At 36.9% G+C, this 18,167-nt stretch overlaps 1 protein-coding gene across 2 annotated transcripts; it reads left to right on the top strand.

Moving 5' to 3' along the window:
- Nucleotides 1-28: 28 nt before the first annotated feature.
- On the top strand, nucleotides 29-7,284 carry abhd5a (abhydrolase domain containing 5a). Of its 2 annotated transcripts, XM_060870140.1 has the most exons (8): nucleotides 57-106; nucleotides 2,214-2,294; nucleotides 2,640-2,725; nucleotides 3,402-3,774; nucleotides 5,022-5,176; nucleotides 6,050-6,161; nucleotides 6,374-6,560; nucleotides 6,883-7,284. In XM_060870140.1, exons 1-8 carry the CDS (start codon nucleotides 72-74, stop codon nucleotides 6,970-6,972), a joined length of 1,119 nt encoding a protein of 372 aa, XP_060726123.1. In that variant the 5' UTR covers nucleotides 57-71; the 3' UTR covers nucleotides 6,973-7,284. The 2 variants fall into 2 exon arrangements, with proteins under 2 accessions (XP_060726125.1, XP_060726123.1); XM_060870142.1 differs by lacking the exon at nucleotides 2,214-2,294 and having other exon boundaries at nucleotides 29-106.
- Nucleotides 7,285-18,167: the final 10,883 nt, after the last annotated feature.

The following is an 18,167-nucleotide window of genomic DNA, read 5'->3' as shown; positions in this document are numbered from 1 at the left end:
CGCAGCGTGAATACGGGTTGGTTGTTGACCAAAGTTCGCTATGACGTCAGAAGTCGTGTGATTCTCAAACTATGGCTGAAGGTACCGAGGCGTCTGTTGAGTTTGGGTAAGAGCGAGATTTAGTTTACATCGTTCCTGCTGTCGTTAGAAACGAACCAATATGCCTTGAATCATTATAATCACATCTCGTGTTTGCTGGAGTTATAAACGCGGGTGGCTAATAATATGTTATTATATTATATATACAGGTACATCTCATATTAATAGGTGTGTTATTAACTGAGATGCACCTGTATATACAATATAATAACATATTTACTGAGATGCACCTGTATATATAATATAATAACATATTATTATGTGTGTTATTTAATGTGATGCACATGTATATATGATAACATTTTATTAGGTGTGTTTTTTTTTTTACTGAGATGCACCTCTATATATAATATAATAACATATTATTAGGTGTGTTATTTACTGAGATGAAAAGTTCATTTATTTCAGTAATTCAACTCAAATAGTGAAACTTGTGTATTATATAAATTCAGTACACAGACTGAAGTAGTTTAAGTCTTTGGTACTTTTAATTGGGATGATTTTGGCTCAAATTTAAAAAAAAAAATCCAAAAATCTCAAAATATTAGAATATGGTGACATGCCAATCAGTTAATCAACTCAAAACACCTGCAAAGGTTTCCTGAGCCATTAAAATGGTCTCTCAATTTGGTTTATTAGGCTACACAATCATTTGGAAGATCTGACAGTTGTTCAGAATAATTGACACCCTTCATAAGGAGGGTAAGCCACAAACATTCACAGAGTTCTGAATCCAAGTATGTTAACAGAAAGTTGAGAGGAAGGAAAAAGTGTGGAAGAAAATGATGCACAACCAACCAAGAGAACCGCAGCTTTGAGAGGCTTGTCAAGCAAAATTGATTCAAGAATTTGGATGAACTTCATAAGGAATGAACTGAGGCTGGGGTCAGGGCATCAAGAGCCACCACACACATATAGACGTGTCAGTTTGTCTACAGTTTTCGTATTCCTCTTGTTAAGCCGCACCTGAACCACAGACAATGTTAGAGGTGTCTTAGCTGGGCTAAGGAGAAGAAGCACTGGACTGTTGCCCAGTGGTCCAAAGTCCTCTTTTCAGATGAGAGCAAGTTTTGTATTTCATTTGGAAACCAAGGTCCTAGAGTCTGGAGAAAGGGTGGAGAAGCTCATAGCCCAAGTTGCTATAAGGCCAGTGTTAAGTTTCCACAGTCTGTGACAATTTGGGGTGCAATGTCATCTGCTGGTGTTGGTCCACTGTGTTTTTTGAAAACCAAAGTCACTGCATGCGTTTACCAAGAAATTTTAGACCACTTCATGCTTTTGCTGATCAGCTCTTTAAAGATGCTGATTTCGTTTTCCAGCAGGATTTGGCACCTGCCCACACTACCCAAAGCACCAAAAGCTGGTTAAATGACCATGGTGTTGGTGTTGCTTGACTGGCCAGCAAACTCACCAGACCTGAACCAGTATGGTCAAGAGAAAATGGGGAAACAAGAGACCAAACAATGCAGATGAGCTGAAGGACCTGGGCTTCCATACCACCTCAGCAGTGCCACAGACCGATCACCTCCATGCCATGCAGAATTGAGGCAGTAATTAAAGCAAAAGGAGCCACTACCAAGTATTGAGTATATATACAGTAAATGAACATACTTTCCAGAAGGCAAAAAAATCAGCTTTTTTATTAGTCTTATGAAGTATTTCATTTTTTTTGAGGTAGTAAATTGGTGGGTTTTTGTTAAATGTGAGCCAAAATTATCACAATTAAAAGTACCAAAGACTTAAACTACTTCATTCTGTGTGTACTGAATTTATATAATACACAAGTTTTACTATTTGAGTTGAATTACTGAAATAAATGAATTTTTCCATGACATTCTAATTTATTGAGATGCAACTGTATACTAATTTGAAAGCTAGTTGGAAGCTGACACTATCTATTTAGCTGGTCGCTAAATGAACAGATTGCCTTATATTGTACTTTTGTAAAAGGAAAATGTATGTTTACATTTATTAGGATGTAGACTTTAAATCACAAAGAAACAAAGAAATATGGAAGTAACCGACATGTTATGACAAATAATTCAAGCTAACCTTTTCAATTAAACAATTAACGGCACAAAAAAACTAAAATCTTCACGTTGTCTTGGCTTCAGACTGGTACATCATGCTCTGGTGTTTCTACGCATTCATACTTTTTGCTACAGTTTTGTCAAATTCCTGGATGCAACCCTGAGGTAAATAGTAAACTTCTTAGATGTCAATGTCGTCAAAGTTTTTGCTTGGTGGACTTGTGTATGCCTTCATTGCTTGTCGTTGGCTCCTGTCTCACTGCCTGTCTTCCTGCACACGGTGGACTGTGATTCATCAGATCATTTGATAAGATCTTGTTCAGTCATTGCTGCTGTCTAAAGCGTAGTCTTTCTGTCTTGGGCATTGTTTTGTTCTGTTGTGTTTTGACATCTTTTGTATTTTAATCGTTTTGTTAAGCCTAAACTTGGGTGTGACTCAAAGTTCTATCAAACCTCTTGCTGAAAACTAGAGTTGATAAAAAAAAGAGTTCATATTAAAAATTGTTGCAGGTCATGGGGGATCAGCCACTGGCTGCCATCATGGTGCCCAACATCTCAGAGCAAACTGGAAGAGGCAGAGGAGAGGATGCTGCAGTGTGAGTGCTGACCATTCTCTCTCATCACACTAAGTAGTAAATTACTAAAATATGAATTGCTATGCAGTTATTTCCCTGTTTCTACCTTTTCTACACAGTCACATGCATAAAAGGCGAGTTGAAAAGAGGCCAAAAATCCTTACCTTATCTGACACCTGCTGTGTCTTCCAGATGTTGAGAGCAATAATAATTCTGAAATAACCAAATAGTGAGACGTGCTGATACTGCTGTATAAGACACTCAGCTGCCAGCGATGTAGAAAATTTGTTCCCGTCAAAGCAACCTAGAAACGAGTTTAATTTGTTATCTCCCCCTCCCTCTTCTGCTGCTTGATTTAAACCATGTAGAAACAGGAGTCTGCATTTAATCCCACTGACAATGTGCGTATTATATTTAATTGGTTAATGTTGTGTCATTATAGCAATTATGCTATAATTGTGCATTTATTTTTGACCGAAAGGATTCAGCATTGCTTTAAAACAACAACAAAAAAATTCCTGGTAATAGATTTAGCTTGTGCTACCCCTTGATATTGGCTATAGCTTTAAGACAAAATCTTGAAATTATATTTAATTACAAGCACTGACTAAATTTTATCAGTTAAGTTAAGGAAGTCTAAAGTCCCCCTTCCTTTTTAAAAAAATCTTTCACTTTCTTTCACTTTTACATCGATTAGCCATCCAAAGCAAGTTCTCCAAGCAGTTTGTCCATATCTCCAATGACAAGAAGCTGTGGACGCTGGTGTTCAGTGACAATGCAGAGCAGAAGACTCCTCTGGTGCTGCTGCATGGTTTTGGTGGTGGAGTGGGGCTCTGGGCTATGAACCTGGATGCTCTCTCCCAGCAGAGACCCGTGTATGCTCTTGACCTGCTCGGATTTGGTCAGAGTAGCAGGCCTCATTTCAGCAACGACGCCCAGGAAGCCGAAACACAGTTTGTGGAGTCCATCGAGGAGTGGAGGGAAAAACTAGGCCTGGAGAGTGTAATCCTGCTTGGCCACAACTTGGGCGGATACCTGGCAGCAGCCTACTCTCTTAAATACCCTTCCAGGTTCGCAGTTAAGATTCATTGCGTCACTGTTTTATCTTTTAGCATAATAATTGCTCTCATTTATCAGTCCTTAGTTGTGAGTAATTCAGCTGTGTTCTTTGAACCTAAACTGAAATAAAATTTACAAAAGTTTCAGTAACACTGATTTCTCTTTATACTCATGTGCATAAGTTATAAAATACCCATATAGTACAAAACTCACAGCAAGAATTACAGATGTCCACAAAAGTGAGATGAAAACGATTAAATAACGAACACACAGTGAACGAGTCCCTCCTACTGTAATTGTGGCGTGTGTTAAATCTCCAGTGTTGCACCTCACACAGTGCGGCACATTGCTTTCTCATTTTATAGGGTGCCATTTCTTTTGGAACGTCCTAGTAGAACTTCTAGTCAGAGAGCTTTTATTTTATAGGTTTTAGTTAGATTGCTTTCACATTATTACTATGAATTGGCTGCTTTTCACAAAATGATCATAAAAAATGTGTGGGTAATTGAAATATCTAAACATTTTAGAGAAAACTGTAATAAAATCGCGCAGAGATTTTTTTTAGTCTACATAATTTTACACACACTCAGAAGTTCCCACAAGACACAAACTAGTTGTTCTGAAGTAACTGCTCCTCTGAATGATTTATGAGTGCATTCATTCATACACAGCTTGCTAAATGAGGCCTAGCGTGCAATATCTTTCGGATGGTGTTAACTATTTAAAAAAACATCCTGCTTTTGAGAAAAAACTGGGTTGTAATCATTAAATATCAGTGTGAGATGTAATTTAACTGGTATTGAATGAACACCGCTATTCTGTTTGTTCAACGTTCTCGCTTGCTGTGATGCTGTAGGTGTAATTAAGGTGTTGACTTTCCTCTCAAAGCAAGGTTGTTTTTCACCTTCACTTCTTTCTTACAAGATATTGAACCGTAACCTCAGTGTTAAATATGTAATTGTGGTTCAGAGGCGACTCCATTCGGCCTGGACTGTTTTTGGTCTGCCTGTGTTTTGTTTTGATTTGCTTTGCAAATACATTAAAGCATTTTAAACAATTTGAGAGAAATTAGTGGGTTAATACACAGCATTTTCAAGTAGCAATGCTGGTGTGGAGTTTACTACAGTATTAGCGCTGTGTTTATTCTGATGATCATTGCATTACATTGCAAACTCTCCATACAAATTCAGATTATTCTATGATCGTTGGATTTTTTCAGTGAAGTGAAGTCTTGTCGTGTTTATTTGACATTATTTAGAGTAAAACATCTGATCCTGGTGGAGCCGTGGGGTTTTCTGGGGTGTCCAGATGCTGTTGAACAGGACAGACCCTTTCCTGTGTGGATTAAAGCCCTCGAGGTCGTCCTCAGACCCTTCAACCCACTGGCTGGCCTTCGGCTTGCAGGACCGCTCGGTAAGATAAGATAAAAAAACTCTTGCTCAAAATAATTGCACATCATGAAATCGGTCATGTGTTTATTTGGCTTGCTTACAGGCCTGCCACCATTTAAATGTTTTTACATCTTTAACATCTCCTGCGCTGAGCACACTGCTGCAAGTGAACATTCAAAAACATGCAAAAGAGCAGTCTTCAGTTTCCCTAACAATAAAAATAAAATCTGTAATGATAGACAGTCGTGTAGGTGTTTTGAACATGTTTATATAAACCAACACTGCTGGAAGCTCCGATTCTTTCCCCTCACACATAAGTAATATTTTGACCATTGCTTCCTTTGCTTTATGTTAAGATAAATGGAGATTTTTTTAAATTCATTAATGTTAAACCAGATCTTTCACTGTATGTTCAACTTAATTATCATTAGATTAGTATATGTAACATCAATCAACTAATTGGAGTGAAACATAAAATAATTATCGTATGTTCAGACATCCAGGATCACATCCAGTGACTGTTGGCAACTAGATGTGATGCTGATAAAGAGATTTAACTGTATACAATACAATATGGAGCGACTGAATATGTTCAGCAACTACAAGTAGGAGTCAAGACTGAAGAACATGCGACATCTCGTATCATATGATTCACATTTACACCGCATTTACATTGACTTTTATATCTGAACTATTTTGCTTCACAATGCTTCTATGCAATTTTTGTGAAAGGAATAATAAACTGCATTGTTTTTCCCTCCCCACTCAGCAAGACCACACATTATCCCTATCTGATATTAGCAGCACTGCTGGTTATGTATTGTGCTGTTGTTAGTCTTTACATTTGTATTGCACAATATGTTATTTTATAGTATGCCATTTTCTCACCATTCAGGTCCAGGTCTAGTGCAGATTGTGCGGCCTGACTTTAAAAAGAAATATGCTGCCATGTTTAATGACAACACAGTCACAGAGTACATCTACCACCTTAATGTCCAAAGCCCAAGGTGCATTTATTTATTTCATTATTTAAGTGTGCGTGGAATCTCTATAACTTGCATTTTACACAAAATGCTATTGATCTTTATTAATAGTTTCAGCTCAAATCTTTTTTTTAATAATATGTAATAATATTTATAAAATATTTCACTTAATAGTACTTAGGTCTGATATTACTGCTGTAATGAACTCCTAATAACTGTTGTTTTTTTATTTGTAGTGGTGAAACAGCTTTCAAAAACATGACCATTTCATACGGCTGGGCCAAGCGGCCCATGCTGCAGCGCGTTGGCCTGATTCACAGTGACATTCCCATTACTGTGATCTATGGGTCACGCTCCAGCATAGATGGCCACTCCGGCAATTCAATCAAAGAAATGAGGCCAAATTCCCACGTGGAGCTAATCGTGAGTTCTACATTCAGACTTCACCTTACACTGGGATTAATCCGGATTACTTGTTAGGAGTTGACCTGCAACTCGGATTTCTGTGGATTTTCTGTAAGATTTATGTAGGACCCATAACATCAAAGATAGCAAAAAAGTACTACAAATGAGTTATTGGCTAAAATTGCTGTATCTATATCAGGGTAGTGTTTAGTACCTGGTTGAAGTTAACGTCATATGTTGACATATAATGTCATTATTACTTGTGTTCAGTGAATTTGTAAACTTTGTGGTTCTTATGAAATAGTCAGTCATTCTCCGTTCCCTCGTGTGTGGTCTCTAGGCTATACGAGGAGCAGGACACTATGTATTTGCTGACCAACCTGAAGACTTCAACCACAGGGTACTCCGTGTGTGTGACTCAATGAGCTGAAGGGTGATGAGGAATGACTGTCTTTTTTTTTGTTGTTTTTATGTTGAACTCATTACATTCCCTATTAACACAGACAAAATAGCGGGCCAGAGTGCCTCTGTAAATTTGTACGTATTTGCATGTCGCAGTGCAGCATGTATCACTACATCGTGTCCTTTACCAGACACACGTTTTGCACGCTGCAGGTTTGCTGATCACTGATCACTGGAATTATAATAACTATTGTCATGACTGTTCTCATTCAGGTACTGTTCCTGTTCTCATTCTCATTTCATTTTCCCCACAACCTCCATTAACGTGGATTAATAACTACATTTTAAATGCTATTTATGCCGTTCATATTACTGAAACTCTACACTTTCTGCATACAGCAGGTGTAGAGTTTCAGTAATATGAACGGCATAAATAGCATTTAAAATGTAGTTATTAATTCACGTTAATGGAGGTTGTGGGGAAAATGAAATACAATTGAATATATTTCACTGATACACAAACTGAGAAATTTAGCAGATGTGTCCAGTCCTGTCCACGTTTAGCAAATTTATGCTAAATGTTCTACATTCAGAGTTTGCCTTGCACTGGGATTTATCCGGACAGGACCGGACACTTAGCGGTTGTTGTTGAATGACATTTGCTAAATTTAGCAAATTTATGCTAAATGTTCTCATTTTTAGGACATGGCCCTTTCTTTCTACCTCATGAGTAATAAAACTTCTGCAACTAGGAAACAGGAGCAGTGTTCACTTTACACTTGGATGTTTTGTGCAATCTATAAGCTGTGTTTTATTTTTACTTTTACTCTTCACAAAAGAGGTAGAGAGTTGTGCAATGCAGTGATTGTGTCACCTCAATCTATGTGTGTATATATATATATATATATATATTTGAATGTATCAGTTTAATTTCACTGCAAGTGTCTATTAGAGAGAGAGAGAGAGAGAGAGAGAGAGAGAGCAATCTTACAGTAATTACTGTACTAAATTCCCAGTAAATGAAGACTTTTAAAGATTGTCTTAATTAATTTCCTGGAGAAGTGTCTGTAGATATGTTTGTTTATTACTTATATAATAATTTGTGAAATAATTTTCTGCTTATCCAAGTTGTTGTATAAATAGATTTCATGGTTTGTGTTCTGGACTGATCTGAATTATTGATTTCTGTGACGGAAAATAGGAGTTATTTTACAAATATTGTTGCTTGCCTCAACGTTCTTTCTATAATAAGTTGTTCAGTTTCCTTATTGTGAACAGCAGTAAGGCTGTAATAAAGCCGTAAGGCAAAAGCAAGGCTGTAATCAGTGTAAGTACTTCTGCGTATAGGAGATTTGCAGAGTAGAAATCTCAGTAATTATTCATTTTAACAACTTATCGTACTTATTTTAGTGACCTGAAATATCCATTTGAGGCATTCTGTTTAGTTTAAGCACTAGAATCTGAGCTTGTTAAATGTATCAAATGTGTTTTAGCCTTTTCGTGCACTTCTACAAATATCACCCATTTCAGACAGAGGTATTCATTTCCTACTGGAAGCCACAAGAGGGCAGAATTACACACTGTATCTGGATCTCGGACCCTGCACCTGCAGCATGCCATGAAAATCATTCTCATATGTGTTACTTTAGTCTTTCATTCCCAGTCTCATACACTCCATCTAAAAATAAATCACAACCAGTCTATACTCTGTGTGTAAATAAATCTATTGCAATTGAAAGACAGTTCTGGTTATGAGGTTAAAATGTATTTTTAATTTATTCACACTGGTAGCTTTCAATAATTTGACCTGATTCACACGGTATTTGTTGTGTGGCCTTATAGACCAACATAAGTATGTGACACAAAATATATGCACATAACGACAGCAGCAGGTTTCCTAATCTGATGGGAGCTGCTAGAGACGAGACAGTCACGACAATGATGGCTGAAGCTTGAAACCTTTTTTCTTTTGCAGTGCAGCGGTATTACTGAAGATATGAATAACTCTCTCTCTCTCTCTCTCTCTCTCTCTCTCTCTCTCTCTCTCTTTCTTTCTCTCTCTCTCTGAATCTCACATACACACACACACACACACACATTCACTCACACTGGTCCTGAGCAGGTTGTAGTCTCTGCAGGTTGAAGTTCTGCGTAAATTATAGGGAAGAAACTTTTTTTATTTATTTATTTATTTTTAATCTAAATTTTATAAAAGAATCTGTGTCCAATAAAGAAGCAGCAGAATGAGAGCTGTTTTAGACTGAGTGTCTCTCTGAGCCCACTCTGCTGTTGTGCACACTGCCACCTATCTTTGACATGAGACAGTGTGAGTGGGTGTGTGTAGAACAGCAAACTGTGAGTGTGTTACATGTCTATATGCAGTGAGTGTTCAGATTTTGTCCAAAATGTAATGTTTCTTTGTTTGATACTCTGATCTGAAGCACCTTTTGGATTTATCACAGGGAAACATACAGGTCGACAATATTGTAGGCCGTTTAACTGGGTGGTGTAGATTGCAGTGTGTGTTACAACTCGGATATGGAATGTGAAGGAGACTGGGTCGATGACGGAGGACTAGAGCCCTATGGGTCGTCTTGACATCAGGCCAGAGGAGGTCTCCACACAGCCCTCAGCCAACTGAGCTCTTTCACGTTGCTAGGAGACCAGCACAGCGCCTATATTAGATTTAATTTATTAAATTCCCCCTCACTCTGGTGCATTTTTACAATCTCTTTCTCTCTCTCTCTCTCTCTCTCTCTCTCTCTCTCTCTCTCTCTCTGTCTCTGTCTCTCTCTGACTCTCTCTGACTTTCTCTCTGTCTCTCTCTCTCTCTCTCTCTCTCTCTCTCTCTCTCTCTCTCTCTCTCTCTCTCTCTCCTCTCTCTCTCTCTCTCTCTCGGTCTATTCCTATCTAGAGATAAGAGAAGCAGGCAAGCACCAGCATTGCAGTACGACTCAATCATTCATGTACACGTGCAGGTTTTCAGACAGTTGTGGAGTGTGACAGGCAGTTAAACACAGTACAGTAATGACAGCACTGCACGTACGGCATGTGTCATAATGACCTCATATGTGCAGCACACTGTCACTGACCAGACTGACCAGTCAAGAAGCTCAATTTCAGCATTTTTACTTCACTAAACTTGTGCAAATACCTAGCAATAGTTAAAAATACTGAATTAGTATAAAGCAGGTTAAGTCATTATCCAATAGGTAACTTGATCTCTATTGGCAATTTTTACAATATAATCTCAGGCATCATGGGACATTTTATTTCTGTTGGAATTTCCATATTCTATGATACATATTTCTGAAATCCTTTATAACATGTTACCAATTACAGAAATAGAAATTCATGCACATGGAAGAAAATAACCTATCTTAATGTAATGTATGTCTAACTAAATTACCATTTTTTGGCATGTTTAAAAGAGCAGTGAGTTTCAGGCCAACATAGTGCTGTTCTGCCGGTTTTAATCTGTGCAATATGTAAGGTATTAATTTATCGTTACAGCCATGGAATCATAAAGAGCTGCAGGTATGAGTAATGCATTAGCAAGCAAGAAGAGACTATGATCTCAACTCTCTCAGAGACTACACTCATCTTTGCATCATGTTTGAAAAGTTGATGATATTAGTTTAAAACAAGGTAGGAAGTTTATAATGAATGCTGTAGTGTGTGTGTGTGTGTTTTAAGAGAGACATAGAGGTGCTCAAATTTCAGAAGTTGGGAAAAGCTTCTTTATTTGGTGGAGGAACAATTGGATTTTTGTGTATCATTTATCACCATTATGACACGTTAACCTTTACATATACATCAGATTATAGTACTCTAGCCTTGCTTGCTGTTCACATAAATTAAAGGTGGGGAATCACCATTAACCCATTATTTGATCATCTTCATCATCATTATTACTGACAGACATGAATAAATGCAACTCTCTAGCCCAGTCTGTCTGCTACCCTCTGTTCTATACACAAACACACACCTTTATATATTTATAAATGTGTGTGTGTATATATATATATATATATATATATATATATATATATATGTATATATATATGTATATCTGACTCTCTCTGACTTTCTCTCTGACTTGTATATATATATACACACATACATATATATATATATATATATATATATATATATATATATATATATATATATATATATATATATATATATATATATATACACACACACACACACACACACATATACATATATATGTGTGTGTGTGTATGTGTATTTGTGCTAATGTTCACATCTTCAGACATGAAAAGGAAGGAATTGTGTGATCTCTGTGACCTTTCCCGGGGCATGGATGTTGGTTCCCCACAGGCTACTTTGAGATCTGGGATTTTCATACACAACAATCTCGAGAGTTTACAGTACATAGCATAATAGTGCAATAAACACAAAACAAACTGACTGAGTGACAGTTCTGTGGATGGAAATGCCTTGAAAAAGAACAGTCAGAGGAAAATGGATTGGTTTCAGTTGGCAGGATGGATGTAGCAACTCAAATATAGTACAATACAGTACAATAACCGTGTTCTGTACAACCATAGCATCTCATCTAACCTTGAACCTTAATTCTTAGATTGAGGCCACAATGAAAATCATAAGAATCACACTTTTCCCCCTTCTGATGTTTGATATGAACAATCTCCAATGCTTATGAATTTCGTCTGCATGATTTGATAAATTATATGTGATTATATGAAATATATGTGTGAGTATGTGTTCGTTGTGTGTGTGTGTGTGTGTGTGTGTGTGTGTGTGTATGATGTCAGCAATCCGTTTAGAATCTGAGCCTGCTGTAATCAGCACCACATTATCAGGCTCAGGTTGCAGGTTGCATTAGTCTTCAAGCTCCTCTGTCAGAAGGGATAATGTGTGTGCGTACAGTATGTGCATGAGCAATGGAGAGAGTTAAAAAATTTCCAAATCATGTTGTCTCCTTCCACTTCTCCACACCTATTTTACACAGTCACAACTGTCACATTTGATACATTAAAAAAATATACAAGTGTTTTATAGCTTGTGTATTTACACAAATTCTCACACACTCAGGTTTGCTGTGATGGCTGAAACTGCTGACTGCTCAGGTGGGACAAAAGTACAACAGTCGCCATGGTGACCAAAACCTGACAATTCCAGATGGCCCAACACTCAGTCTGGTTAAACCACAGTGCAGGCGAGTTAAGAGTGTTCAGATTTGTTTTAAAGCTAGCACATACTGTACAGACCAGACCAAATACTTCCTTCTATAAAGCAATGGATGAACGGAAGGATGTCTGTCTGCTTTTGTGATAAGCCGAACTTTATCCGTGTTAGAAGTGCAAAAAGCTCTAAAATTGCATATTAGGAGTAGCAGCGCTGTCATATATGATTAATATGTAAATGGGAAGCACTGAGGCTATTTTAAACTAGCCTTCTCAGCAGGTTCCCATCTCTTTTTTCTTTTTTTTATTTTTTTATTTAAAGTAGAGGGTCTGGGCCATATCGCCGCCGTTTAGGCAGACAACTCTGGCAGCCGGTTCCGATTCTGAAGGAGAGTGAGTGTGAGAGAGAAATGTTCCATGTGCATGTGTGTATCTTCCTCCTGCTGGCTTTGCTGACCCCACAGTATGAGGTGGATGCTGATGCTTAGAGGTCCATCTCCCCTTGAATACCCCCGCTGACTGACATGACCTTAGATGTACAGTAAGTGTGTGAAATACTACTTCTGTATGTGTGTGTGTGTGTGTGTGTGTGAGAGAGAGAGAGAGAGAGAGAGAGAGTGAGAGTGAGAGTGCGTGGGCAAGAAACAAGTATGTTCCTGCCAAGCCAGCACTAATAGGCCTAATGCTTCCTGAGGAGTTGCCCAGTGCTGCATTAGGCCTGGATGGGCTCATTGATTTAGAGTTAAGAGCTTCAGCCTGGCCCAGCCTCCACCCTCCTAAACCCACCCAGCTTCCTGTCCCAGACCTCGCCTCTTATCTCCCCAATGCAATTATAGCACAGCCAAGTGCACTTTCAGGAAGGGGGCGCAGCAATAAGGGCTCAACTCGCCCCTCATTCCTGCTGGAGCCATAGATAGCCACAGCAAAATGGATGCACTGCTGCCTTACTGCGGCTGGAAAATGCATTGATGAGAAAGCATGGATCAGAAGGCGGGGCTGCATAAAAAAGGGAACAGTGAGTGAGTGAGCGAGAGAGAGTATTTGGAGGAAGATACTAAAATATGGACAAAAGATGTAGAGATAGAAATTGAGATGATGGAGGATGATGACGAAATGAAGATAGAGAGGCGAGCTTAAATTCATCTGATTTTCATTTCACTCCTGATGACTATTGGCTTGTGTGTTTGATTTTTTTTCTTCTTTTGCATTATCACGAAGAACAATAATAAGTGTGAAATAACAGATGCATTCTACGTGAAGAATGTGGTCTAAGCACTGTAGCAATATTAAACCAGGTACATAAGCTACTGATGAAAACAAACAAAATTCATCCAGTTATATGGATTTCATTAAGAATAAAAAGATTATAATGTATAACATAAGACACTTCCATCTGAAATGACTGTGGGAGAATGGGGCATATCTGTGTGCACATTACCGAGCTCCATCCCTAAACTTTTCCACAGGTTGCAGTGTCACATCCTGAAACTAAATGAATTTAGTTGGGATTATATGTAAGGAGTCGTAGCAAAATATCTCATAATATTGAAATGAAGGGGAAATATTATAAATTGAACAAATAAAAATGGCAGAAAAGTTCTGATAAATAAATATTCTGATGTATAAGTATTTACCTGAATTGTTGTAATGCATCCAGCTTTACTATCTAAGGTCACATGATTAGCTGAATTGCATTCATATGTCTGCAATTAAAGTGTCACATGAACATAATATAAATACACACTTTTCTGGAAGGCCCCCAGAGAACATCACTCTGGGGGCCTTCCAGAAAAGTGTGTATTTATATTAAAATGTGTATATTTATGTGTATTTATATTTATATTATAGTGTGTATTTGTATCAGCATTTTTTAGACCAAGGCACTATCAAGACAAGTTTGAAACAACGTTACTTTAAATTCACTAGCTTATTATAAAAAGCTATTCCTGTAAAAAAAAAAAAAATATATATATATATATATATATATATATATATATATATATATATATATATATATATATATATATATATATATATATTTATTTATTATCATTATATATATATATATATACATATATATATATATATATATATATATATATATATATATATATATATATATATATACATCCAAGTGATCTCTCTTTGATCTTTCTAAAACACTTTATGAAGTCTTATGCAGTTAAGACCTATATTATCATTATTTCATAAATAAAGCCATCTTTCCACTATTACACTAACACTACACATTAAATTGAAACACACACAGACAGATGAGAAGTGAGGCGAGCAGACCGCCATTTGTTGCTTTCTGTCAATACCTTAGTGCTCCACTGTCTTCCCTCCCGACTGCAGGCCAAATGCTTTAAATGAATCACGACAGGCTTTCAAAACCGCTGAATAAAGTCTTATCAGAGGAATAAAGGGGGGGAAGGAGGAAGGAAGAGTAAAAATGAGAGTGAGCAGTGTATGCATAAAGAGGATGTCTTCCTGAGTCTTTGTATTTGCCTCCGCTTCCTGTAAAAGCCAGCCATCTCTGCAATCAATAGTTCCATAATTCCACTCCAATTATTGCAGTTTACTTTCAGTAGCAGCAGTTAAAAAAAACATCTAGCAAGGCCAGCTGCTGTGGCTCAACTGAAGTAAGTAAAGAGCTAATAAACACTGTCATGATATCTGCAACTCCCAGAGAAATTCCTGCACCTTTGTGATAAAGGTCACATACTGTACACTGCATTATTGTGTTGTTCTTTGATTTTTAGGATCAATAACATTTCGGTGGTCTCCTGATTTAACTGTGTTAAATTATGATTTATTATATTTTATTACCTGAGAAATAATTACATTTGCTGAGAATTCAAACGTTTATATTTTCCTTCAAATTTATTGTAGAATATTTCTCTAAGATTTTTCTGGCAGTATTTGTTTTTTAAAAAAATTAACATTTTTTATTTTCTTTTTTTATTTTTATAGTCTTTACTTGAATTTGTTTGGGATAATAAATAATCTGTTGCATACATGCAGTCATCTCCAGAATTACTGGCACTTTTCAAAGCAAATGAATTATATAAAATAAATATCATGCACAAGTAATAGAAATGTTTTTTCACAATATATGACAAAATGTATTGGTTCTTCTATAAACTTGTTTTACTGTCATCCCTGAATTACCTTTTAAAAATAGCCTTTTGGACCAAACATGACACTGAACAAGTACAGTATAATATTAATTAGTCATCCATCGCCATGGGGAAAATTAAGGAACATTGTCTGATAATTATAAAAATTATACAAAGGTAATTAAAATGCTTTAATACCTAAATTAACACTTAAATATGAACTAATGTTGAATTGAGACATGTACTAATCATAAACTAAAAAGCAAACCTATAAAGAGCAAACCTTATGAATTCATGTGTGAATAGTACATGTTTATGTCTTAATGTATTAACACCTCTGGGTCAATTCAATCAAACATGCTGAATAAGAAATAATATCAATTTGAAGTGCAGAAATTTGAAATGTTTATTAAATTGTCAGATATGCAGCTTTGTACACAAACATCACTGAATAGCACTGGATTACTTTTAAATTATTTTGTGTCATTGTCCATCCAGTTTTTTTTAGATACCACTGGAATACTGATACATACGGTCGGTGGCCTGGGCCAGGGCCTGGGATCCAACACCAGTCTGCAAATGTCATTGACTTTGTAGACATTACTGCAAGACATTCAGTGCTGGTATTCTCTTCAAACTAGGCTTCAGCAAATATTAATTGTAGGGGTGCCAATAATTCAGGAACTCACTGTACCACTTCAGTCAGTCTGAAAGTCACTGGGCTATTTGCTCAGAGCTGGCGCAGTTCCAGTCGTCACTAGATTAGGAAGGTGGTAAATGCTCTTTGGAAGAAATGCTGCAGGGCATGTTGGGGATGAATATACCATCCTGTCTATTCTACACTAATGGCATCAGAGGAAATCTGATTTCTAGAAATCACTCTGTGTGTGAGAGTATGTGTGTGTGTGTGTGTGTGTGTGAGAGAGAGAGAGAGAGAGAGAGAGAGAGAGAGAGAGAAATCTGCTCTAATAGCTTTATGAGTGAGGTGGCTCAAGACTTAGACCTTCATAGCCACTAAAAGCCTATATGCATTTACACACCCGCATGCACACACAGACAGAAGCAGTTTAGATGCTTTCTTATGTTAGCTGATTCATTACAACAGCAACTTTTAAAAGCAACAAATTGAAAAGTACCACACATCGTAAGTGTGTAATACAGGAACACAGAAATGTTTTCAGTACCTCACACAGACAATCTGAAGAGGTGTGATTGTTAATACTTTCTTTTCCAACCTAAACAAATCTACTCTCTGCTCTTAGTGCCTCTGTGTCACCTTTAAGCAGTTCTTTATGTTCAAATATTTGTGGAGGAAATTCATTCAAACTGTTTTTTTTTTTAATATGAATTACATAATCACATAAATGCCAAACACTGTGCTGCAATTTTAAAACAAAATAAAGGCAACTGCATGATGCACTTTATAAAGGGAAACTCTTAGAGCTCACCTCACTGTGATGCTTAGACATGACAGCAAATCTTCATGACGCTCACATTCCTAGGTAGCACACGCAAGCTAATTTCCTTCTTTAAATATTCATGTATTCAGGAGAGGCAGTGTATGTGCGTTTACACCTACACAGGGTCTGTGACAGGCAGACGGTTTGTTTTACAATGAGCTTCCCCTGAGGGGGAGGCAGACTAAAGGATGGATTTAAATCTGAAATAGCAACATTAAGGAGGCTGCGGCCAGGAACAAGAGGAGTGTGTGATTGAAGGCTGAAGTTGTGCAGCTTGGGCTGAACATGCCTGCTGATGAATATAATCCCAGCCGCACGCTTTAGCCCAGGTTATGATGAGGTGTCAGAAAACCACATGAGCATGGCAAGAGCTTTCCCTCTCTTCCCACCTCATTTTCTCTTTCACTGACTATTTTGCTTTATTTTTTCTCACTGTTATTCCTGCTCGTTAATTTCATTCTATCTTTTGTTCATACACTCTCTCTCTAGCTGGGTCTATAGAAACTCCTATGTGGAATTAAAATACAAATGTTAATGCAGTGTGCTTTCAAAAAGTGTGGTGATTTCAAATAGCATGATTTATCCTTAATTAAGACCTAAATGAACAAATAATTTGGAAATGGACCGAAGAGTCCGTCATATTTCTGGTTTCATTACAAACGTTTCTGATTTCATTACAAACCTTACAAACATTAACGATTTCTGCCTGTACATTTAGGCTCCTGGTATATGGAGAGGCTGCTGTAAAGAATAGAGTTGTAAATGTGTCTCTGTTCAGAGCAGAACTGCGTTCTGTGCTGATAGCAGGAGACAACGAGAGAAACAGCATTAGAGCAAATGAGATTACAGTCACATTACAATGGAGCCTGTCAGTCCTTCATTCTCTACTGCCTTACCAAACATCTCAATCTGCAGCTTTCCCTGAAACACAGAACTGACAAGATGTGCTAGACAACGCATGCACACTGTACGTGTGGGATGGTTATGTTCATTACTATACCTTTTCTACATATGCCTTAACTCATACTCATGCTGTTTCTCAGATAGCGTAGGTGTGTTCCTGCTCTGTACACCACACAACACCAATCCCCTTCAAAACTAGTGGCTCATACCTCCAGCACCATATGCTAGGAAAAGATAGACTAATAAATCATTTTCATCTATATATAGTACAATGTGACATATTAGTAGAGTTAATTAGATACATAATTAATGACAGTTTCTATTTGCATAATCAGGTAAAAAAAAGTATATAGATTACAGTAAAAATACTTTATTCAGTTCAGTCTGTGTTTCTCAGTGTTTCTCAGTTTCTATATTGCATATATATATATATATATATATATATATATATATATATATATATATATATATATATATATATATATATATATATATATATATTAGACTTATGAATTCATTTCGCATTAATTTTCTTTCAAAATATTACAGTATAATAATATTTTAGAC

This window comes from Tachysurus vachellii, chromosome 5 (assembly GCF_030014155.1).
Source record: "Tachysurus vachellii isolate PV-2020 chromosome 5, HZAU_Pvac_v1, whole genome shotgun sequence".
Classification (NCBI taxonomy): Eukaryota; Metazoa; Chordata; class Actinopteri; order Siluriformes; family Bagridae; genus Tachysurus; species Tachysurus vachellii.
The sequence above is the reverse complement of the archived record's forward strand: the minus strand, read 5'-3'. Positions and strand labels throughout refer to the sequence as shown.

What these genes read in the sequence shown, in the direction of transcription:
- abhd5a (XM_060870140.1), top strand. Translation starts at nt 72, where the DNA reads ATGGCTGAAGGTACCGAGGCGTCTGTTGAGTTTGG. An exon ending in AGAGGAGAGGATGCTGCAGT is followed by an intron (nt 2,726 to 3,401) that starts GTGAGTGCTGAC and finishes TACATCGATTAG; the next exon opens with CCATCCAAAGCAAGTTCTCC. An exon ending in TCTCTTAAATACCCTTCCAG is followed by an intron (nt 3,775 to 5,021) that starts GTTCGCAGTTAA and finishes GACATTATTTAG; the next exon opens with AGTAAAACATCTGATCCTGG.